The sequence below is a fragment of the Lissotriton vulgaris genome, chromosome 2_1 (genome assembly GCF_964263255.1).
Source record: "Lissotriton vulgaris chromosome 2_1, aLisVul1.2, whole genome shotgun sequence".
Lineage (NCBI taxonomy): Eukaryota > Metazoa > Chordata > Amphibia > Caudata > Salamandridae > Lissotriton > Lissotriton vulgaris.
The window spans coordinates 1,526,296,235-1,526,320,660 of NC_141687.1; the positions used below are offsets into that span (position 1 = coordinate 1,526,296,235).

General features: G+C 43.4%; 1 protein-coding gene across 7 annotated transcripts in view; it reads right to left on the reverse strand.

The window, feature by feature from the left end:
- The window catches only part of USP28 (ubiquitin specific peptidase 28), a 504,161-nt gene that overhangs the window by 116,627 nt on the left and 363,108 nt on the right, over positions 1–24,426 (reverse strand). For 3 of the 7 annotated variants that reach the window (XM_086957380.1, XM_086957382.1, XM_086957381.1), the window contains 2 exons: positions 23,213–23,398; positions 21,689–21,784 (listed from right to left, as the gene is read on the reverse strand). The exons of 3 other annotated variants lie outside the window; for them this stretch is intronic. In XM_086957380.1, the coding sequence (XP_086813506.1) occupies positions 21,689–21,784; positions 23,213–23,398 (282 nt within the window). The remainder of the gene's footprint in view (positions 1–21,688; positions 21,785–23,212; positions 23,399–24,426) is intronic. One more of the 7 variants, XM_086957383.1, reaches the window with a different exon arrangement.

The following is a 24,426-nucleotide window of genomic DNA, read 5'->3' on the forward strand; positions in this document are numbered from 1 at the left end:
CCTTTGCTCAAACTAATTTAAATATTTCCCTATACTAATTCACCACTAATCCTTTATGGGTTCCGGAGTAGCGTGCTACTCGCCGAAAAGCACTTTGACACCTCGTCAGGGGTAGTAAGCGCTATATAAATGCAACAACAATCTTACAATAGTATATGTAAATTACCCCTACAGCAGTAGGCAGGGTGCATTATATTACATATGAGGGAATAACTGCATGAGAAAATATGCCCCTGTGCTGTCTAGTACAATTGCTAGATGGTACAAGTGAACAGGGGAGCCATCTTAACTACATGTACTGGGCACTGGTCATTACGATTTTCCCAGTGTTGTAAGCCATTTTAGGACACTGTTGTAAATTTCCCGACTCATGCCCTTATATAGGTATAAATAACCATATCCTTATATAGGCATAGAAATCATAACCATATTAGGCATAGCTCATGAAGTCCAAAAATGGCAGGGCTACTTCCACTAGTTCTGAAAATCTACAATGATTTCTTGGAAAACTGCTTCAGCAGTTAGGGACTTTCCCTTGCTCGAGGACTGACTTGTCCAACAACTCATGGAGTTTTCAAAGAACCAAGAGTCTTTAATGACGTTATTATGTCCACCTTTACGTCGAACTCGGCACCTACACGGTATATATATATGCCCACACCCGCCCAAGCAAACACACAGTGGTTTGGAGCAGTTCGACTATCTACTTGCCTGACGCGCGCTGCTACAGCAAGTGCCGAAGGAAGCCGACCCTCCAGCAGACGCACTGAGAGAGACGCTGTCTTTTCTCCTGCAGAGAAATCCAGCTCCAGTGTTTCCAAGCTACCCTTGCGGGTTGTTGGGAAATCGAGTCCAGAGACTGACCTTCATTCTAAACTAAGGTACGGAGCTGATTAGACCCTTAGTGAAATCTTGGGCAGATTCTTGGCAAAAGAATACTACAGTTATGCTACACCTCACTTAATTCTTCCCTTGTACTAAGCTTAGGTTAGGTACATCGGGGTAGGCGTATTTTATAAGCACCAATTGAGTACTTTTTAGCTTTGTTATTTATGTATGTATTTATCTATGGTTTGGGAACCATACAATGCTCTTACAGTATTACTTTATTCTACTCTTTATACTGTATGCATTATATTTTACAACCAGTTTTACGATTGCAGCAGTTCATTTCTTATGCTTGAGAAAGAAGACTGTTCAATAAAACCTTTTTATTGAAAAAGCCAGTCTCTCTATTTCTCTGCACCTCTGGTGAAACAAAGCATGCATGATTGACGGAGTGACATATCTATCTATTGTTTTCACGAATCTGAGGATACGTTTTATCTTGGGGAAACAAAGTTGTCATGTTTATGCGGTTCTCAGAGACTAATCCCTTCTTGTGAATTCGAGAAAGTTTCTAGTGACCTCTGAGCTAGCTGGCACACACAATTAAGTCTAGTATATTCGATAGAGACCTAGTCGACCTCAGTCCTACGTCTTATCTATAAGATATACTATTCCAATGCGAAGAAGGGTTCTACCATCTTCATTTTGGTGGAATTCGGAATTCTGGAACAGGGTTAAGTCCACTTCACACAGGAAGTAGTCATATAGGAGGTGCAGTGACCCCAAGGGTAAGTAGCCCTTTGACTACTACCATTCACTCCACTCAATGCTCCGAAATTCAGTATTTAGGTGGCCCCTCGATACCAGGAACTCACATCCACCTGACTAAAGAAGGACAAGAAGAGCCGAAGAATGCAAGAAATGGGTCCTAGATGAGGACTTTGTGCCAAACTCAGTCAGCCTGTTCCTGTCCCGACTCGTCCTGCAGGTGTGCATCCTCCCAAAGCTTTGGAGGGCTTCCCGCACTTCGTCAATCAGTCATAATTAATTTTAAGTGGAGAAGCCACTTCTCTGCAGCCACCGGCCTCAACGTCCAGGACGCCAACCTGCTAGCCACTGGGTCCATCAAAGCAGCAGCCACCCAGGAGAGGTCACTGTTCTCCAGGAGGGCAGATCCGTCTCCCCACCAAGTTTGGAGATGTCAAGACCTCCAGGAGCCACCCAGCATCAATACCAGGGTGCCAGAGCCCTTGAAGCAGCTAAGGCTTGTTCAGTGTCCAGCCCGGACACCAACATGCCAAGACTGACCTACCGACGTTAGCTTAAGGGAGGCCATCGTCGAGAGTGGACCTTCTGTCCCCTCTCCAGGTCGACCTAAAAAGTGAGAGCCTCCAAGGCAAGCAACACGCCGGACAGAACACCTCTTCATCTGAGCCCAACAGCCCAAGCAACTGACAGTGCACCCTTTCCCCATAAACTCTCAAGAACTGAGCTTCCCCCCCACTTAGTTTCCAACACCTTTGTCCCCAAGTCACCACTTGCAGCATTTTTCTGTTACAGGTTTTTTTTTTCCACTGACTTTAATGGTAGTGTTTGTGGCTACTTCACTTTGTCCTGAGGAAGACCCCATCACAAGGCACGACTCACCCTTAACCAAAAACGGGGTCGAAACGTAGACTACACCAACACGGCACACCATTGGACCTAACGAATTGGATTAGTCTAGCCTAAGTGTGATGTTACTAGGGACATGTGTACAAGCTAGAATGTAAAGGTCTACTGATTTTACTGTGATGTTATCAATGTCACACCACCTTTACCCAGACCCTCACATACCCTACCACGCCTATCCCCTTCTTTTTCACTGAGAGCACTACTCAAGTAATGATTTGAAAATTACGTTCATAACTTTGATTGTAAAAAGTTATTTTTCATGTGAAAAGGTAATTGCAATCTATACGATTGAAGAAAAAATGCAATTAGACTTTGAATACTAAAAGCTTTATGGTTTACTTTATCTATTAAGGCAATGAATAATGAATGATGATACATGTATGTGGTGAACGCCTGTATGGTTGAATACAGCTTCACAAGGACAACTGTTCAATAATGGCTCAAACTCGGACCACTTTCTTTGTACTTACTTAATGACCCAGGTCTAGGAGTTTTTAGGGCACATCCCGTTAAAACTCAATTCAAAGTATTTATGCAGCACTCAAACAGAAATCAAGTGAAAATACATCCGAAACTTCCCAAACCAATGTTGTCAAATTCTTTCAAGTATTATTATTATTGTTTTAGACCTCATTGAAAGATCCACAATTTAAATTAAGGTATATACAAATAATAGAGTTGGTCATATATTCGACATCTTTAAAACAGTGGTAAAAACGTTTTTAAAAATGTAAACAAATAATAACATACACATTCATCTGGTGGGACTCCTATTAGATCGAACAAATCATTAGTTTTCAAAATATTATATTTAATACATATAGGATTTATAAAATGGCTACGAGCTTCAACCAGAAGTTTATTTGGGCAAACGTAAAGAACATGCACCATATCTTGAGCACCTCCTCTACACAGATCACAAGAGCCTGATTTATCAAATGTGCCAATCCAGTTTTTGGTTAGGTCTTTTAATGATAGAGTCCTCATTCGCAGCATCAAAATGCAGTGCCTGACTTTATGTTCTAATGTCAATCTCAAATATTTTGTACTAACTTTATATTCCATGATATATATATATATATATATATATATATATATATATATATATATATATATATATATATATATATATATATATAGCTTATAATGGGACAGTTGTGAGCAATGTGCCTATCAGAGTCAAAGCTTACTCTCGGGGTAGTTTTTTTCTGGAAAAACTTCAAAAGTCCTGGGGACCAAGACTGTAGGAGTTTAATGAAGCATTGAAAAGACTCTAAAGCAGTCTCTAGGTTTTCTTTAAAGGTATTTTTCCCTGACCCAGCCGTGAAAGGATTCCTGGCTTAAAAGCGCTCTCAGTGAGCCTTCAGGTGTGTGAAGCAGATTATAGGTCCAGCTAATAAGGTTTGCCTAGGCTCTTGAGAATGCATAGAAGATTTCTAATTCTTGTCGTAAGCACAGGAATATCTTGCCCTGTGAAAGTGATCTTCCACAGTAATTTCCATACTTTCATATTTAGCATACACACCTTTTTATAGGCGTGTGCTCGAACACAAATTAGAATATGGGTAATCTTGGTGCGATAAATTTCAAGGAGGGCTCTAAAGTGTGGCCTCCCTGAAGAGAGATAGAATCTCTTTATTGCACTAAGGTGAGCTACAGCTTTTAATTCGATACATTGGAAGTGAGGAGCAGTTCCAAGTGACTGAGAAAATACTCTCTTCAGGTAGGTGTTTGATGATACTACCGCAATTGGGATTCCTCCAAAGTTCCAAACGAAGGATCCAGGCATTTCTCACTCCCCTAAAAGGTAATATTTTTGAAATGTTTATTTTTAAAAAGTTGATTTCTGAATACTTAAAAAGAGCATGCATATTGCACTGAAGTCTGATTGGAGTGAGGTCAAAGATGACCACGTCATTAGCGTACATTAATAAATGGAATTTTTGAGATACTATTTATGGTGGGAAATTGTTTACCTCAAGAAAGCAATCAGGTAAGTCACTAAGAAATAATGAGAACAGAAGTGGAGCAAGGAGGCATCCCTGCTTAAGTCCTTTCTGTGTGGGAATCTCATGTTTAAGTCCCTTATCCCCTCCCATCTGCTCTCTGCACCAAGTTGATGTGCGGAGGGCTACTATTTGCTTCAGGTAGGTTGCTGGGACTCCGATTTTCACAAATTTTCTCCACAGGGTGGGCATATCCACCTTATCAAAAGCTGAACAGAAGTTGAAAAATAGACTAAAAACTACCTGAGAATTACCGTATTTATATCGATTAGTTTGCAAAATTGCAATGTTGTCAGTCACTGAATAGCTTTGACAGAAACCTGCTTGGACCACAGGGATAGCTCTCCTGGACGTGGCCCAGTCATTTAGATGGTCTAAGATGCTGATAGCAGAGACCTTTATTGTAGCGTCTAGGAGCGCAATCTGACAATAGTTAGAGAGGCGGGAGTCCTTTTTAAAGAGAGGAACCACAATGCTTCTGAACATTCACAGGGATCCTGTCTGGGCCCATTGCTGCTGTGACTCTCGCTTTCCTTATATAAGAAGCGATTAGCTTTTCTGTAGGAGACGTTATCTGCTGGTTGAACTCGTAACAGTCTCTAGAAACATAGGATTTTATTTTATATTACCAGGGGTCACCGAGTTAGTTTCATACAATTCAGATAGGTAATCAAACCATTTATTTTGTGGGACTGGTGACACAATTGGTTGTGTTTTGCTTCCACTTACTTTCGCAATTATACCCCAGAAGGCCTTAATTAAAGCACCCTCTTGTAGGTCTACCCAGTTTCTATCCAATATAGATAGCTCTGTTATCTTTCATGCAGATCCGTTTTCTGTTTTTCTCAGGAAAGAGATTTCTTATCTGTGAGAAGTCAATGTATTGGAGTCTAATTAACTTATTTAGCTTGCTGGAGAGAGGGTTCGCTGAGATATCCTTCTTGCTTAAAGGACTGTTTTTGGTGAGGGCTGTCTTCCTCTGCAAGGTATGAAGTACGAAGAGAAGAGTTTTTATGAAATTTGTAAACATAGAGTACATTTTAATCAATAAAATGACTCCAAAACAAATAAAATCCAATAAGTAAAACCTGACTTATGAATTGTTTAGGATTCATGCGAAAAATAGTGCCAAAAAGCACAAACAGCACTTGTGGTCATCTGGTTGTGCTGGACCAGGTCAAAGACAAGTTCAGGCCGACCACAATGGAGCGCAGGTCAGATAGAGGGACTAGGCCTATCCCAGTGAAGAGTTTATCTTCTCATATTCCCAAGTCCATGTGAGGAGCCTCAGCTGGAGCTTCGCTTTGGAGGGAGAAATGGGAGGTCACTGTTGCATGTCATCGGAACATTGCTGTGGCAAGAGAAACTGGCGGTGGTTGCTGATGTGAAGAGCAGGTCAACGTCTGAACTTTGCATTGGTGGGAGACACAGCAGTCATTGTTGGTGCGAAATGTCCGTTCGCGATTGCAAGGAACCAAAAACCTATGGATTTTCACCTGTAGTTACGTTTTAAGTTTGGAAGTAAGAGCAGTACACTTTGATGCCAGCTGAGAGTCCAGTTTCTGGTGAGGCAATTTTTGGTTAATCAGGGCTCACTCCAAAAGATGTTAGCAGCAGGGACTAGGTCCAGTTGGTGGTGGTCAGTAGCAGGGCAGGCCTCTGGAGTAGTGTTCTACCTCTGTAGCTCATACAGGAGGTTAACCAACTGACAGTTTGAGTCACTTCTGGGAATCCTGGTTCCAGGAGTGTTGTGGTGTGAGGTTTGGAGGATAGCACTTTTATACTCAATGCCAGCCTTTGTATGGTGGCCCCTCTCTTTGTCTATTACTAAACTAGTTCCAGTCAGTTCTGCTCCTTTTATTGTGTTTGGCTCCAAACTATCTAGGGTAACAAAGGCCAGGCAGTCTCTGGTGTGAGCTTAATTTGCCAGTCACAGGTCAAGCAGCTTTAGAAGTTGGGAAGGTGCAGGACATATACCCCAGAAATGTTGAGCGCACCCCTCTCACCCCGGCCATCCTGTTCAGGAGAGGACCAGCATACCCCACACCCAAGGTGTTTTTGTTCTCTGTCTGGAAAGAATACACATCACACTACAGGAGAACCATCCATTAGTAGGGTAACCCCAGACACAGACAGAAAGAGACATTCTTTTTCTGGCAGGAGAATGAAAAGTTTCTGAAAGTGGCATTTTCGGAATAATACCTTAATATCTAACTTTACTGTTAAAGAGTATTTTAAATTATAATGCAAGTGAGTGGTAGAAGTATTTCTCGATCTGCTCCCAAATTGAACTTTAGTATAATAAGGTAAACCAGTGTAGTCTGAGCGGTACATACCCTTGCTACAGTGAAAAACGACTTTAGGAGTTTTTCACTGCCAGGGCATGTAAAACTTAAGCACCTTTTTAAATACCAAGAACTCTGCCCTATGAGTCTCTTAAGTCAACCTTAGGGGCAACTAAGTATTAAAAAGGAAGGTTTAGGCCTGGCAAACATTTTATTTTAACAAAAATAACAAGTGGGGTTTACCCTGCTCCGTTAACAAATGTAATCACATTTTATTTTGCCAGACTGAAATGGCAGTTTTAAGACTGCACACACAGGCTGCAAAGACAGATCTCTGTTAAAGAGTCCCTATTGAGGGTGCCCATCGGGCATTGCAGCACAGGCCCGACGGGGAGCAAAAGCCCAATGATGAAGCATGACTCCTAGCTAGGCATGTGGGGGCATTTGTTTTGCAGACTCTGCGGTTCTTAAAGGACCTGAGCAGACAGACTTCACTTATTAGGTTCTACATACCCTATTGACAATGATTAGTTATTTGAAGCATGTATGCTGGATCTTTATGCGCCCTGAGTCCCTCTCTCATGACACATACACACAGAACTTATGACAAGGTAAGCATCTTGAACTTGTCATTTTTGAGGAACAAGTTCAGAGACTGAAGCTTAAAGAGAATGGTTGGGCAATCATCATCCCGTCATTACCATCATGGGGTTCTGGTTATGAAAAACGTGTTGGCAGCGGCAATGTCCCATCAGATTCCGAATAGGGCTACATGGGTTGTGCCTGAGGTCGAGGTGGGACGTCTTTGGTCGAGGTGGATTCGCTTCAGAGTCCCAAAGGGCAATTGTTTCTTCCTCCAGCATTGGAGAATAGGCAAGGATCTCGGCAAGGGGTGAAAAGTCAGGACAGGTGTCGGCCCTGGGGTCATGGCAGGCCCCGCAGCAGGGTCATCAAGCACAGTCAGCATTGGGGAATGAGCTGCTCAGACAGAGTGGAGGCTTCTCGGATCCTTGGGGCTCATAGGCGCACCAAAGGGAGCTGGCAGGATGCCGAAAATAAGCAGCATGGCCTTCTTGAACTCTGCAACCTGCTGCGGCATCAGCAAAAGACCAGGAAATTAGAGTTGGATCGGGATGAGCTGAGAGATCAGCTCTGCATTGGGAACTGAGACCTAGATTGGGAGACACCATGACATCCATGTGACTTCTCTTAATGCGAGATGCGGGAAGAAGGGAAGTCACATTTAGACAGATGTTTTTTTTCTTGGACTTTGACTTACCTGATGATTTGGAGTGGGAAGAGATTTGCTCAAGAACGCATCAAAGTCATCGACTTCGAGGACTTGGACTTCCCTTACACATTTTTAATGGTGTTCAGCTACGTACAGCTTGGCCGCAGGGTCTCAGATGGCCTTTGGATTCATCTTGGCACAGTTGTCACATGACTGAGAATTGTGAGGAACCTAGAAAATAGTATCATACCCTGGTTGAGCTTGTCGCCGATGTCTGCTTATGGCAGTCCTTGCAAGGTTTCAAACCTGTAGTTTTAGGGGGAGACATGTCCCTTGCACACTGTATTAATTCTTGACAAAAATAAGTTATGTCAAAAGACGAAAAACGAAGGTGCAAGCTATGGATACATGTTGGAAGGTGTAGAAATAAAGGGAACTGATGTCAGTGCTCAGAGGTTGCGGATAGATGAGGATCTGGTGTCAGTTCTGGGTTGGGATGGTGTTGATGCAGAGACATATGACATCACTTGGCAGCACATTGGGAATTGTTGAGAAAAACCTACAGATTCATCCAAGCTCCTGGTGATATTCACAAATTGAAGAATCTGTAGTTTGAAGTATCAATCAGTAGTCAATGGCTGGATGGACACCAACAAAAAGAGATATAAGAAAACAAGTTACTTACCTGTAACTACAGTTATCCAGTATTGGTATCTTTCATAGATTCACATGCCTGAATCATTCCCCGTCGTCGAAGCGGGAGTCCCACGGTAATAATATATACAGTAGCAGTGCCTTAGAAAATTATTTGTAATAGGCTGAAAAGACTATAGGCCCAAAACTTAGCAGCCTATCTACCTCATTATGTAAAAAGGACTGAAAAGTAGTCCCAACCAATCAGCTGACAGCACCCTCTAGAACCTTCCCTACAGAGGCAGTTCTCCTCAGATTTTCCCAGCACAAGTGAGAAGTATGTATCCCTAATAAAGAACTGCCCTGCCGGGGAGGAGGGTGGGTGCATGTGAATCTATGAAAAATACCAATACTGGATAACTGTAGTTACAGGTAAGTAACTTGTTTTCCTATCAAGTATTGGGATATTTTTCATAGATTCACATGCCGGAATCAGAATAGCAAGCAGTAAAGTCATATCTGCCGTTAGCGGAAGGTGGGAGACAAACCATAATTGTACATATCCCCCACACAACTGGAAGGTTATAGTGCACTAAAATGTAAGTATACACACATGCAGAAGATCCTTCTCATACTATCATTCATAATAAAGACAACATTTGATAAACAGAGCATTATAGTAAACCATACATCTTTACATAACATCCATATAATGTAAGAGACTTTGAAAAGTCTAACCTTAATGAAGAAGATGCTGCAGCACCGCCTCTCCAACTGCTGTATCATCATGTAATGCCGACTGTAAACAGTAGTGTCTTGTAAAAGTATGGACAGTCTTCCATGTAGCAGCTCGACAAATGTTCTCCAGCGTGACTCCAGCAAATAAAGCTGTCGATGCCGACTTCATTCTAGAGGAATGCACTCTGACTTTTCTGACTAAAGGTCTATTAGCCTTTTCATGACAGAATTGTATAACTGAGGATAACCATCTAGCTATGGTTGCTTTAGTTACAGCTTGTCCTAGTGTGACCTGTCCATAAGCAACAAATAGCTGGTAAGATTTTTCTTATGTCCTTAGTTTGTTGAAGGTAAAACTTTAGACATCGTTTGACATCAAGAGAGTGGAGGGCCTTCTCAGCCGGTGTGACAGGTTCCGGGAAAAAGGTTTTCAACTTTACCGACTGGTTTAAATGAAAATGAGACGGTACCTTTGGTATGAATTTCTTATTAGTTCTCAATGTCACATAATCCTTTGAGAAATGTAAGAAAGGTTCTGAAATGGTGAACGCGTGAATTTCACTAACCCTCCGGGCTGAAGTGAGAGCTAGTAAAATCGCCACTTTCCAGGTTAAGAATTTCAGTTCAGCCTTCTGGATAGGCTCGAACGGTCTCCTCATTAATTGGGACAAGACAATATTGAGGTCCCATTCGGGAGGCGGAAGTCGAATTGGAGGAAAGGCTCGAAACAATCCTTTAAGAAATTGTTTTATCAGTGAAGATGAACACAGTGAAGGCTTGTTCGCACTTCTTCTGAATCGAGATATGGCGGCAAGATGTACCTTAACAGAAGATAATACCAGACCCGCCTTGGCTAGAGAAAGTAAGTAAGGTAGAATATCCTCAGGAGGAGCTTGAAGAGGATGAATATTATTTGCTTCGCACCAGCAACAAAAGCGTTTCCATTTGAAACGGTACGTTCTGATAGTACTCTGAGCACGGGCATGAGAAAGAATTGCTCTACAGTCTTCAGAGATTTGGAGATCTTTAAACTCTAAGAAGTCAGGAGCCATGCGTGCAAGTGCAGCGATTGAGGATCCGGGTGCAGAATCTGACCCTCTTCCCTTGACAGCATGGAAAGAGTCGGTTTGAGACGAATAGGAGGTTGTCGAGATAACATGAGCAGTTCTTGGAACCAGTACTGTCTCGGCCAGCGAGGAGAAATGAGGAGAAGAGTGCAATGTTCCCTCTTCATCTTCTGCAGAATCCTTGGTATCAACGGTATCGGGGGGAAAAGCATACGCATAGATTCCTGACCATCTCATGGACAGGGCATTCCCTCTTGACCCCCGTTGTGGAAATCTGCTGGCGTAGAACAGGCATTTGTTGTTTTGTCTTGTCGCAAACAGATCCAGAGTTGGTGTGCCCCAACTTTGAAAGAGTCTGTTCACCTGCTCCTGTTCTAGCTCCCATTCGTGGCAGCCTGAAAGGATCTGCTGAGGTTGTCGGCTAAGGAGTTGTGAACCCCCTTCACATGCTCCGCTCTGAGTGTTATGCCGTGCTGTATAATCCACTCCCACATCTCTTGAGCTTCCTGCGATAGGGATAGAGATCCTGTTCCTTCTTGCTTGTTTATGTAAAACATGCTGGTGGTATTGTCCATACGCACCAATACTGATGATATTTGCAATTCTTGGAAAGAACGCTTGCAGAGAAAGGAAAATGGCTCTTAATTCGAGACTGTTGATGTGCATCTGCCGATACTGATGAGACCATCAGCCTTGAATCTGGAGGTCCTGAAGATGACCTCCCCATCCCTCCATTGATGCATCTGTAGTCAGAACGAATTCCGGGATAGCCTGAAGAAATGTGAGGTCCGGAGACGGATTGCTTTCTTTCGACCACCACTGGAGAGCTTGTCTCATTTTGGGTGTCACCTTTATGCGATCATTGAAAGATCCTCCTAGTTATTGCCATTGTTGTTGTAGTCCCTCCTGCAGCGGCCTCATCCTGAGTCTTGCAAAGGGAACTAGGTTGATTGTTGAAGAGCACATCCCTAGGAGAGATGCATACGACCGGGCAGAACGTGACTTTTTTGCTGAGATCTGCTTTGCCAGTCTTTGAAGTCTGTCCTGATGCTCCTGAGACAGGAATGCTTTGCACTTTCGAGTGTCCAGAGAGGCTCCCAGAAAGGTTAATATCTGTAGTGGCTGTAATCGTGACTTTTTTGCATTTAGAGTGAGGCCCAGACTTAATAGACACAGGGCACTTTTGACCGCTTGTCTTGTGATCAGTTTCGATGGTCCTTTGAGCAACCAATCGTCGAGGTACGGGAAGACCTGTATTCCCTGGGACCTCAACGCTGCAGAGACTGGGGCCAAGCTTTTTGTAAATATTCTTGGTGCCAACTTCAGCCCGAATGGAAGCACCTTGAATTGAAAGTGGACGCCAGCCACTGTGAATCGGAGGTATTTGCGATGTTTGGGGTGTATGGGGATATGGAAGTAGGCGTCTTCCAAGTCCAGAGAAGCCATAAAATCGCCTTTGTTGAGACAATTGAGAACATCTGCCAATGTCACCATGCGAAAACTCTGTTTCTTCAAGAATTTCTTGAGCCTGCGCAGATCCAAAATCGGGCGCCACTATCCTGATTTCTTCTTTATGAGGAAGAAGAGAGAGTAAAATCCTCTTCCCTTCTGCAAGATTGGAACCTTCTCTATCGCATTCTTGCGAAACATGTTTAAGGCCTCCTTGAACAGTAAGTGAAGACGAGGGGGGAGGGGGACCCTTGGGCGTAGTTGTAGGCGGTTTCCTTAGGAATTCCATTGTGTGCCCTTTTTCGACTAATTCTAGGACCCACCGGTCCGATGTGATGGTCCGCCAATGATGGTAAAATGCTGAGATCTTCGCGCCCACAGGGAGGAAAGGATGTTGGACTGGCGTCCGGCAAAACTCATTGACGCTTGTTTGAGTCTCGTGCTTGATTGTTTGCTCTTCGTCTTCCTCCCTGATGAGAGAAATTATTGGAGGTAGACTGACGATATGATAACTGGTAATACAGTTGCTTGTACTGTGATTGGTATTGCCGGTTCAGTTGGTTATGGTAACTTCCTCTAGAAGAAAAGCCACGACCTCTTTCTCCTCTAAAAGAACCTCTCTTGTACTGTAGAGTACCAAGCGATTTTGCGGTATCCGTATCAGTTTTGATGGCAAGCAAGGCGTCATCTATGTGCTTACCGAAGAGCGAGTCCCCGTTGTAAGCCATATCGAGGATTTTTGTTTGAACCTCAGGTCTGAAGGATGTTGCTCTAAGCCAACCTTGGCGTCTGAGCACCGCAGTGCCCGCTGACGGAAATTAGTATTTGCAATGTCCAGGGCACAATCTATTATTTCAGAAGCTGCTCTTTCTCCTTCAAGCAGTATCTTACGTGCCTCTTGTTGACGGTCCTCCGGTATCAACTCTAGGTATTCAGACAGCTCCGACCAGATCTGTCGGTCATAAAGGGCAAGAATCGCAAGAGAATTTGCTGCCTTGATAGAGGATGCAGCGTTGATGGAAAACTTCTTGCCTATTAAGTCTAATCTTCTGCCTTCTTTATCCAGCGGCGTTGAGATTGGAGTGGACGGATTCTTGGACCTCTGTTGAGCGGCTTGAGATATCACAGAGTCCGGGCGAGGGTGACCCGCCAAACAAGATGGAGTTTCTGGTGGAGCCCTATACTTTTTCTCTATACGAAGAAGGACTGCAGGGATAGAAGCGGGTGTCTTCATAATCTTCAGACCTTCTTGCCAAATAAAGTCTATAATGGGTATGGCCCATGTGACCCTTCTATACCCTTCTTTAAAATCATGTAGGAAACAGTCCTACTGCTCAATGGTAACTGGCAGTTCAAACCTTGTAGCAGCCCTTTGCATGATGTTATTAAAGCCTCCAATGTCCTCCGGCGGAGAATCAGAGGGCTGTGGCAAAGGAGGTGAAGGCATGGGTATTACGTATTCATCCCATGGATCCGTAGGCGTGATGTCTTGAGGCAGCTCACCTTCCTCTCTTCCATCTTCATCTGAAGAGGAGGTATCCCCTTGTGGCACGGGTTCTTCAGCGTGTCTTGGTGACACTGGAGGCTGCGGTGGAGGAGGTGCATGTACGTCCGCTGGTACCGGAGGTACTTCTTCCGTGGACGGTGTCGGTGGGAACCTCTGGCGATAGTCTGCCAACATGGCCTGCAAATCCTGTAACAAAGAAGGAGGTAGATGACTAGTCTCCTCCGATTGTGGAGGTCTATATGGTTGCCTATAGAAAGGTGTAACCAATTCCTCTTGGTAGTAATGCTCTTGCATATCCTCTTCGTCCTCCTCATCCTGGCATTTGATGTGTAATTCGGATGGATGGCGAGCAATCCCAAAGGGACCTTCATTATCTCCGTCATCCTCCTCAGAATCTTCCTCTTCCACATAAGACTCTAAGATCTGCGATGGCAACAGTGGGGAAATATTAGAGAAGTCCTGCCTATGATAAGTCTTGAGCTGAAAGTGTGTATAGGCCACAGGTGAGACATGAGACACCTGAGATGGAACAGGCCAGGGTCTTGTTGGCAGAGTCTTGGTAATAGCTGAACTTCTTGAAGATTTAGGCGTCTTAACAAGCTGCGCTGAAGGCGGCTGGCTTATTGGCAGAAGCGCCGTCGACGAGCTCATCAACGATGGGGTCATTGATGGGGGTCGTCGTCGACTATGGTACTGTGGATGGACTCTTCGACGACGGGGTCGTTGTCGACCGGGCCGTCGTCGACCGGGCCGTCGTCGACCGGGCCGTCGTCGACGGACTCTTCGTCGACGGGTTCTTAGTCGACGGGTTCTTCGTCAACGGGTCCGTTGACGTGGCTGTCGTCGACACAGTCGTCGTCGACGGGCTCTTCATCGTCTGGCTCTTCGTCGTCGACGGGCTCTTCATCACCAATGATTCGCCGTCGACTGTACTTTTATCGTCGATGACTTCGTCGACTAAGGTATCGTCGTCGATGGAATGGTCTACTATGATTTTCCGTCCTTAGTCCCTGAAGATTTCTTAGAGGATATCTTAGCTGAAACAATAGGTGAGGTAATGGCAGATGTAGATACAGTCACCGCAGAGCTTGAAATGGCAGAAGTCACAGAGACTGTGTGAGAAGACACCAGAGAGAGAGTCTTAGTCTGGGCTTTACTCACAGTTTTTGATGAAGATCCTGGAGAAGCTGGTGATTCCATAGGAGGAGAGGACAATGGAATGTAAATAGATTTAGTGAGCGCGATTGCTGCCCAGGGGCGTCCAAGCGCTGAGGTAAGAATCGAAGGGACAAGCGACGTGACACATTAGAGCTCGGAGGCCTGGGTAAATAGTAAAGTCTTCAGTTTTTTACGGAATGACAGCAGATCCGGGTTGGAGCGGAGTGAGAGGGGGAGGGTGTTCCAGAGTTTAGCGGTGTTCAATGAGAACAGCCTACCCCCGGATCTGGCTCTCTTCACTCTAGGAACCACTGCCAGGAAAGCCTCAGAGGAGCGGAGATTCCTATTTGGGTAGTAGGGAATGACAAGGTTGCTGTTAATTGCGGGTCCTGTTTTCCAAAATGCCCGGTGTGCAATGCACAACGCCTTGAATGACACTCTGTGTTTTACTGGCAGCCAGTGAAGACTTTTCAATGCAGGTCTGGCTGACTGGGCTCGTGGAATCTGTAACAGGGTGCGTGCTGCGCAGTTTTGCACTACCTGGAGTTTCCGGAGAGTCATCTCGGGAGCCCCCGCATATAGAGCATTGTTTGAATCAAGGCGGGACTGGATGAGGCCTTGGACTGCCACTTTCTTGGCTTCTAGAGGCAGAAGTGGGAGGACCTTCCTTAGAGTTTTGAGGATGCCAAAGCAGGTGGCGGATAGCTTGGTAGCCTGGGTGGAAAATGACAGCTTACTGTCCAGCCACACTCCTAGGCTCTTGACACTTTCCTTGGGGGTGGGGGGAGTGCCCAGAGCTTGGGACCACAAGGAGATAAAATGTATTGGCGAGGCTGGGCCTAGAAGCATGAGCTCTGTTATGTCTCCATTTAGTTTGAGGGAGGAGCTGGTCATCCACTCCTTAATGTCCTCTAGGCAGCTCAGCAGGCCTCCTTGGGGGTGACTGATGTTCTCTTGAGCCAATGATACCACTAACTGAGTGTCGTCGGCGTACGACACAATTTTTATGCCGTACGGTTCGACGATTCCAGCCAGTGGTTTCATGTAGACATTGAATAACACAGGGCTCAAAGAGGAGCCCTGTGGTACTCCACAGCTGAGAGGCTTGCTGGATGATATTGTGTCGCCATCGAAGATCTGAAAAGATCTGTCGGACAGGAAGGAGCCGAACCACCTTAGAGCGTCGCCAGAGACTCCGATGTCCCGGAGACGGTTCAGCAAGGTGGCATAGCTGACCGTATCGAAGGCGGCGCTTAGATCAAGGAGGATCACTGCCACTGATCCTCCATGATCCAGAACCCTTCGAGATTCCCCGGCGACCGCTAATAAGGCAGTTTCGGTCCCATGTTTCGGCCTGAAACCTGTCTGGGAGGTATCCAGTAGGGAGTGATATTCAATGAATTGGACCAGTTGGACGTTTATATATTTTTCCAACACCTTGCCAGCCCAAGGGAGGAAAGAGATGGGGCGATAGTTGGAATGATCGTCGGGGTTCAGGTTCGGTTTTTTTTAGCAGCGCCCGCACCATGGCTTGTTTCCATGCTGTAGGAACGACACATGAGGTTATAGATGTGTTAAGGAGTTCCAAGATAACAGGCAGGGTGGCTTCGTGTGCTTGCATCAGAACTTCTGGTGGGGCTGGGTCGCGTGGGGAACCCGATTTGACTTGCCGTGCCATTTTACCGAGGGTGTTGAGGTCCAAGGGAAGGAAGTGCTCGAGGGTTGACTGGACAGGGGGAGGGAGGATTCTAGGAGAGGGTGGGTCGGCTATCTCTTGAACTGTGGCTCCTGTTTGAAAGGTGGAGTATATTTTCAGGACTTTGTTGTGGAAAAAGTCCGCAAGCTCGTTGCATTGATCTACGGTTTTGTTCGGAGGGGGGGCGGTGGTGACATTTGAGCAGTGTTTTATTATCTGAAAAATTTCCTTGGGCTTTGATTTGGCCTCTAGGATTTTATCAGAGTAGAATGTTGCTTTCGCCGTCCTGATCCCATCTCTGTAAGTTTTTATCGCCTCTTTATAGGCGACCTTTTTTTCCGGGAGAAAGTCCATACGCCAGGCTCTCTCTCGTTGCCTGCAGCAACGTTTTAGTTCTCTTAAAAAGTCAGAAAACCAGGGCGCTGATCTCTGCATTCTCTTAGATGAGGATCTCTGGAGAGGGAGGATCGTGTCTAGTGAGTTAGTGATCCAGCTAACATAGTTTCCGTTTGCTACACTGGGGTCTGAGCAGGGAGGTGGATGGGTAGCATCCAGGCTATGCATCCAGGAATCCAACTGGAGTTTTGACCAATTTCTCCTGAGTGTTGTCCGGGGGGGTAACTGAGGGACCTTGTGGGTTGCCCAGGAAAACGGTATCAGAAAATGATCTGACCATGGGAGGGGTATAGGAAGGTCGACAGTCAACTCGCTGCAGCTGCTGAAAATTGGATCAAGCAGATTGCCCTTCTCATGGGTTGGAGCTGTGACCAGCTGGGACAGCTGCAGAGCTCCTAGGTCATCTATTAGCTCCTTGGCAATATTATCTGAGGGGGAGTTGAAATGGAGATTCAGATCTCCTAAGACTGTGTAGTTAGCCACGGATAGAGTTCTTTTAGCAATGATCTCCGGGAGCGACCTATGAAACAGTTGAGGGTTCAGACACTCCATGAGAGGATTTGTGATGTTTTTTCCTCTCAGGAGAAAAACTGTCTCTTGATCTGGCTCTTTTGCTGGACGTGGAGCCTTGTCCTCATCTGTGGAAGATGATTTGAGCCAAAGTAGAACCCTTGCCTCCATGTCCCTGATGGTTTTGGCAGGGAAGGTGCGGCAAATCCTACAATCCTTCACAACATGAGAGGGATGTAGACAGTAGACGCAGTCTTTGTGCTGATCATCTACATGGACCCTCTTCTTATCACAAGTCCTGCAGGCCTTGAAAAGAGCTTTCTTCTCAGACATTTTGAAGAAAAAGGTTGAAAAAACTGAGTAGGCACTCAGGGAGACTCCCTTCCACACAACGTGCGGTGAAAATTTGAGAACTGCTTCTGTAGGGAAGGTTCTAGAGGGTGCCGTCAGCTGATTGGTTGGGACTACTTTTCAGTCCTTTTTACATAATAAGGTAGATAGGCTGCTAAGTTTTGGCCTAGTTGGGCCTATAGTCTTTTCAGCCTACTGCAAATAATTTTCTAAGGCACTGCTATTATATATATTACTACCGTGGGACTCCCGCCTCGACGACGGGGAATGATTCAGGCATGTGAATCTATGAAAGATACCCCAATACTGGATAACTGGGCATTATTTTCTGGATAGGGTGTGGGGGGGACTAATGAGAGACTACAATGTTTACACTTACATTATTTCTTTTTTACAAACTAGAGAGGATGACTTTGGTCCACCCATTTCTCTCATCAACCACTAAATACAATGCAGGTAGAAGCCAGGGAGAGGAGGAGGGGATTCGTAGGTAGTCAGAGTTAATAGGTGTGTAGCCGCATGAGAGTTTGACTCCATGCATCCACTGGATCGAAAGGAGGGCCACTTTTCCGGCTTAATGAAAAACAGAAAACCAAAGGCCCTGTTTCAAAGAAGGTAAATCACAAGAAATCTAGGAGTTTTATTCTACTCTATATAGTCACCAGGGAGGGTTGATTGGGGATGAAAGTGCATTTCTGTGGGAGGGACTGGTGCAATTAGATCATTTAATAGCATAGCAATTAGATACCCCGACTTCTATGATGGAATTAGAAAGGGCAGTAAAAAGATGTTGTAAGTGTTTCGATTGGCACAGTTGGGGCAACCACTTAATCTTGGTCAGAAGCCACGATTGCGGTGTTCTGCAAAAAGGGCAAACCTCCGGAGTTGGTGGGATCATCTCCTTATTAAACTGTGATAATAAAATGTATTCCAAAATTTTAGCTAATCGGTTATCCACAGCTATTACTTCTCTGGTCTCTCTAAACCAACATGGTTTCATCCCTCAACATGGTACCAGTGAGCATGTTAATAAAGTTGTAACACTATTTGATATCGCTGGTACAGAAAAGAGGGATTTAGCGCCGATAGTATTGGATGCTGAGAAAGCGTTTGATCGTGTTGAATGGGGTTATTTGTGGCAATTGTTGGGTCGAAGCGGTTTTGTAGATAAATTCATTATAGTCTTAATGCTTTGTATGAAACCCCTTCTGCTAAAACTTCCGCTACGGGTTTGTTATCAGAAGCGGTATCTAGAACACGGGGCACTCGTCAAAGCTGTCCCTGTTCTCCCTTATTATTTGCCCTTTATATAAATTCTTTTATAGAACAACTATCCCATAATGCTCATATTCGCCCATTCGCGGTCTATGATTATCAATTTTCTGTTGTTGCCTACGCAGAGGACATAGCAGTGACTACTGTGGACCCCTCTCTTGTGATAGAGGAGATCAAGCGGCTAGCTATAGAATTTGGATCGATTACTGGGTATAAGCTAAATGTGTCAAAAACGCAAATTTTATGCTTGGATAATATTATTTGGACAGATGAGCGAGTAGTTAAAGAGGTGACATACTTGGGTATTCAAATTCGATCCTCTATGTCTGAAGTGATGGAAGGAAATTGGAACGTACTGATTCGCAACGTTAAATGTTATAGGTGGGGGCGATTATATTTCACACTGATAGGACGCTATAATATTAAAATGAAAGTTTTACCCAAGGCTCTTTATTTATTTCGTTCAATACTTTTGAAGGTAACCGGGTAGGCCTAGACACGCGATGCGATTTATGACGCTACCTATCGAGAGAGGGGGCTTAGCGGTTCCGGATTTTGCGTTATACTTTTTTTTACATGTTTTTTGTTACAAAATGTGAGTGTTAATCACTGGGGAAGGCGCTGTTAATAGAGCTATCACACCGACAATTTTTGAAATCCTTATGGGGCCCATTGCTAAACAGTGTTTATTTACTGAAGTGGATGGTAGCTATTTCAAACGAACGCTATTTAAAGTCCCGAATAGTGCCTACACAGTGTGGAAACGATTACATATGCCAACTATATTGGGGAACATTTCATATTATACACCCCTGCACGCACTGAAGATTTTACCCGATATATTTGGGGATAAGATAGTTTTAGCCTGGAGGAAAAGAGGTATTAGGAACTTAGGGGATTTTTACTCTGTTGATGGGGTATGTAAATCTTTTGATGAGTTAGTTTTGCAATATGGTGTACCTAAAGGGCAGTTTTTCAAATTTTTACAGATTAGGGTTTTTTTTTCGGTCTAACCTAAATACGATATCTCATTCACTTATAGAGATGGTCAGACGACAATCTAAAATTGGAGGTGTATATCAGTTACTTTTACCTGGAAGACCAGATGATCTGGATAAATATAAGATTAAATGGTCTAGGGAGATAGGAGAAAGAGACATCGCGGTGGAGAAACGTATTGCACTATCCAAGGAAACATTAATGTCAGCGAATCTAAAAGTTCAATTTTTTGGGTTTGATGGAAAGGGTTTCCGTTGTGGGGATGATAGTGCGGAGAGTATACATATTTTTTTTAGTTGTGATAAACTGTGTAGAATCCTAGCAGACATAGAAAAGTTTTTGTCCTCGGTTATGAATTTTTGCTTGACAATTACACCTGCCATGATGTTAATAGGGAAGCTGCCTGAAAGTAACAGTTCGAATACATTATATCTACATCGACAGTTGCTTTTTTTCTCTATGACCGTTGCTCACCTATGTATAGCTAGTGAGTGGGTTCAGAAATATCGCCCAGTATTTGAGCTATGGAGGGCAAAAATGTATCATCTATGTAAGCTACAATGGGGACTTTTTCCCGTTAAAGGCTTTAAGAAACGCCAGATTGGTAAAAGCATCTGGGGTGCCTTTCGTGATTATGTTGAGGGGTGATTCATTCATTAATGTATTTATGTGTATATGTGTATGATTTCATCTGCCCATTGTTATTTATTGTATATGGTTGTGTGTAATCTTGCTGCTGTGAAACTATAAATAAAAAAATAAATAAAAAAAGGTAGCAGCGCCCCGGAAGGCAAAAACTACTTGAGAAACGAAAAATAAAACAAGAAATCTAGGAAGAGTTAAACATAATTCATGCTTATAAAGACAGTTGTACAGGTGACGACTCTTCTAGAAGGTGAAGATAAGACATAGTGACAACAAGAACGGCTCCGCATTTAGTGAGTTAAAGCCATCAAAAGGTGTCTTAGAATTAAGAAGGGCATGTAAATGTTTCGATGTAATTGTTTATGTCCTCACTCACCCTTATTAACAGATAGCATGGGAGTGAACTGCAGGAGGGAAAGTGAAACTTTAAAGAAAAAGGTTTTCAAGTTTAAATACAAGATAGTGAGATTAAGGGTCAATTAGAACGGCACGTTTGGGTGTGGAGTTGAGGAATTCTTTCGGCTTTTTGGGTAGCTAACCAAACAGGCAGGTATTGATTTATGCTTTTGGCTACTAATCTCTCAATTTATTGCCACTTTTCAATTATTTTTGTTGCAGTCAAAAAACTGAGAACCAAGGAACCACGCTCAAATACTTGAAATCCTATACCAATTTGTGCCTTCAAAACACACTTTCCAATTCTTTAATGTCATTACTGACCACTTCAAGCTCTTCCTGAAATATTTGTACAGAGATAGCAATGTCCCCCCTCCACTGATATCTTTTGATTTCCATGATGAACACTGCACCCATATCCAACATTGCATCAGTGACCATTATTTCCTCCTCCATCCAAAACTCAGTGACAATTCTCCTTTGCCTTACAACAAAAAGTCAAACTTTTCAATTGTCTTGTGACATCATAACATCAGTAGTCGCAATCGCTTGTTCTCCAAATGATGAGCCCAGTGGCCCTTTTTTGATATGAAACAAGTGTTCATGCCGTACTTTACTGGAAACATTGTTGAGTTCTATGTGTCCAATTGACAATCCTATTTTAGGTACCAACTAGTTTTACTTCAACACCTATAGCACTGACAGAATATTAACACCGTCAATCAGTCTGAAAATATTAAGACTCTATACAATTAGTCTGGCCAAAGCACCAGAAGAGTTCAATAAAGGTGCAAATGATAGAGATTTTAAATATATAAATATTGTTAAACATAAAATTAGATACCTTCACCAGCCCTGCTTCCGGCCCATCTCGATCAAAGGTATGTCGGGCCTTGACAATAGAGAGGATCACACCCTGCATAGCTGGACTTAGCATCACCTACCACAAAGGAATACAGAAACAAAGGGAGAGAAAAGGCAGAAAAAAGCTGCAGTGAGGAAAGAGAGAAGAAAGGAACACAAAGAAACAAAAACAAAGAAGACGCTGTTTCAAAGACCGTTGAAAACAGGATGAATGATATTAAATTGCAATCATCACGTTAGTAATTTCAGTGCTTTTGACCATTTAAAGGAAGTAAAAACAAAAAAAGGTAACATGGAGAGAAAAAGGGGGCATACGTTCGGATACCCAAAACTTCCAAAAGATCTTTTAATGCACTACACCTTATAATGGGGAGATGCTTTTGACAATAATTTAGATATTATGCATACTGCCTCAATTCATATCAGCTAAGTAAAAAAAGAGGTGCAGACTTTGGTCTTCTGCCTCCAAACAGCATGACATTTGTACGTCATGACAGAACAAGCTGCCCTGTCCAACTAAATAAATACAAGGCTTATAAAATAGTTGAAACCATTGCTAAAGCACTGATATCCGATTGTCCCTATTCTGAAGGTAGCATTGTTAAAACGCTTACTATGAACACTTCTAGTTAATGGTAAAATATTCTTCATATTAATGGGTCCCTGAACTTTTATAACCAATACTGGGCACATTCTCATGGCTGTTATCCAACTCACACCCACAGGTGCTAATAAGAAGCAAAACGTAATGAAATAGCAGGCTATTAGAGAAGAAAAATAAAATGTGGCTCAACATTATTTTCAACTGTTGCTCAGGTATCTACTCTGTCACTAACAGAATAAAGATACTCAACTAACAGTCAGGAACTGTGTGGCCCAGACAGCTGTAGAAAACACCAGTAGCTATGTCGCATATCAAAGGCCACATACCTTCAGAGCAATTAAGGAGATTCCAGAAGGCCATTGAGCATGGGCAGAGAAAAATGTAGATCACAGTAATACCATGGGAAAACCCAAACATCATTTGCAATAATGAATTTCAGCAGTGTGTCTAACAACCACCTTTATAGTTAAACCTTTGAATAAGAGATTGCACCCTAATTCCACCACAATTTGGAATATAGCATATAGATAGGGTTTTACACAGCCCTGCGTTTGATCTACACAAAAACCTACAGCTTATACAGAAACGCTGGTAAAATATGTCAATGTTATAAAACGGGAGACCTAATATAACTGGGCATTACAATTCCATGTACGAAACGTGGTGACAAACCACAAGACTCAGATTACAACATAGAAAGACAGCAGCAAATGGCATCTACAAACAGGATGCGAAACAATTTCCAAGAGTGAAGCTCCTCCCTCCACTTGCACGTAAAGTGCTACTTGCACCATTTCCATTGGGAAGTGTTAGGAGTGCCATGTTTGTTCACCAAAGCAACATATTCCTCTTACAGTCAACAAGAATAGAAAAAAAAGAGTCCTAAGCTTGGTGATGTACCTCCTCATTATATCCATCGGCATCAGATCTAACCAGAATCTTTCCCACACTGGGAATATCCACCTCAGAGACCTGGGAGCTGGGCTGAGGGTCTCCATGTGAGCTGCTAGACTTGTGCTCCATTCCAGACTGAACTGCATGCTTGCATTCAGGCTGCCCAGCCTCCTTGGGATCTGCCTCGGGTGGCTGCAGCGGCACAAAGGAACAACAATTAGAAGAAAGAGGAAGAAGGTGGATAAAGTCTTTGAAGGAAGAAAAGGCTGGTAAACAGATAAGAGTGTGGCAATGCATAATGTTCACACCACTCCACCAACATTCTTGTTTTGGTTTATAATGCGAATGTGAAAAAGTGCAATAACGCTCAATGCCTGCACTCAATCGGAATAGGTAAAGATTCTGGTATCCCTTTGAGTTTATTTTGGACAAACAAGAAATCACCCTAGTGTCATGGACTTCTTACTACCTAATGAGAATATAGTCACTTAGCAGACGAATGAAGAAAAACAGCAAAACTGATTCAAGCAGATTACTGCCATTTTACACATTGGCCATATGACACCAATCCTATAGGTTTGCAGAGTTTACAGAACTTTAGTATGCAAAAGTAAAGCTTTGTTAACAGGTGCTGTAGTAACGTTATCATTTGGGTTCTGTTTTACACTTTATCATTTTTAATTAAATAAGCATAAGACACTGGACACAACAGTAAATTAATGCAATAACAAACTAAGTCCCACAATATAAACCAATAGTCAGCTTCAAGACTTATCTGCCCATGAAATACTGTTAATTTAAACTTAGCTATTGTCATAGCATACCAACAGGCCCAACACCAGGCTGCCTTCCGCTCCATATATTTCCATGTACGGAGCTCGCAGCAAATAAAGATATGCAATATTCAAGAACCCAGCCACATTACGGAGCCTGAACACATTAAGTCATTATATTGCTTTGAAGTGGTTTGCAGTAGTTAACGTAGAATGTTTAAATGAGGCTCGGTGGTCAAAAACCTGCACATGAGCGTTCAGTGCTCACTGAAACATCTATAGCCTTTCCACGAGTGCGGTTGTGGGACACAAGCAATGTCATTAAAAATAGAAATACTACACAGATCTTTATCAACTCACAAAATATGTTTACAACCCAATCCACACAGAAAATAGAAAATTTACAACATATCTGCAGGCTTTTAAAAATTTCTCATTTCTAGACGT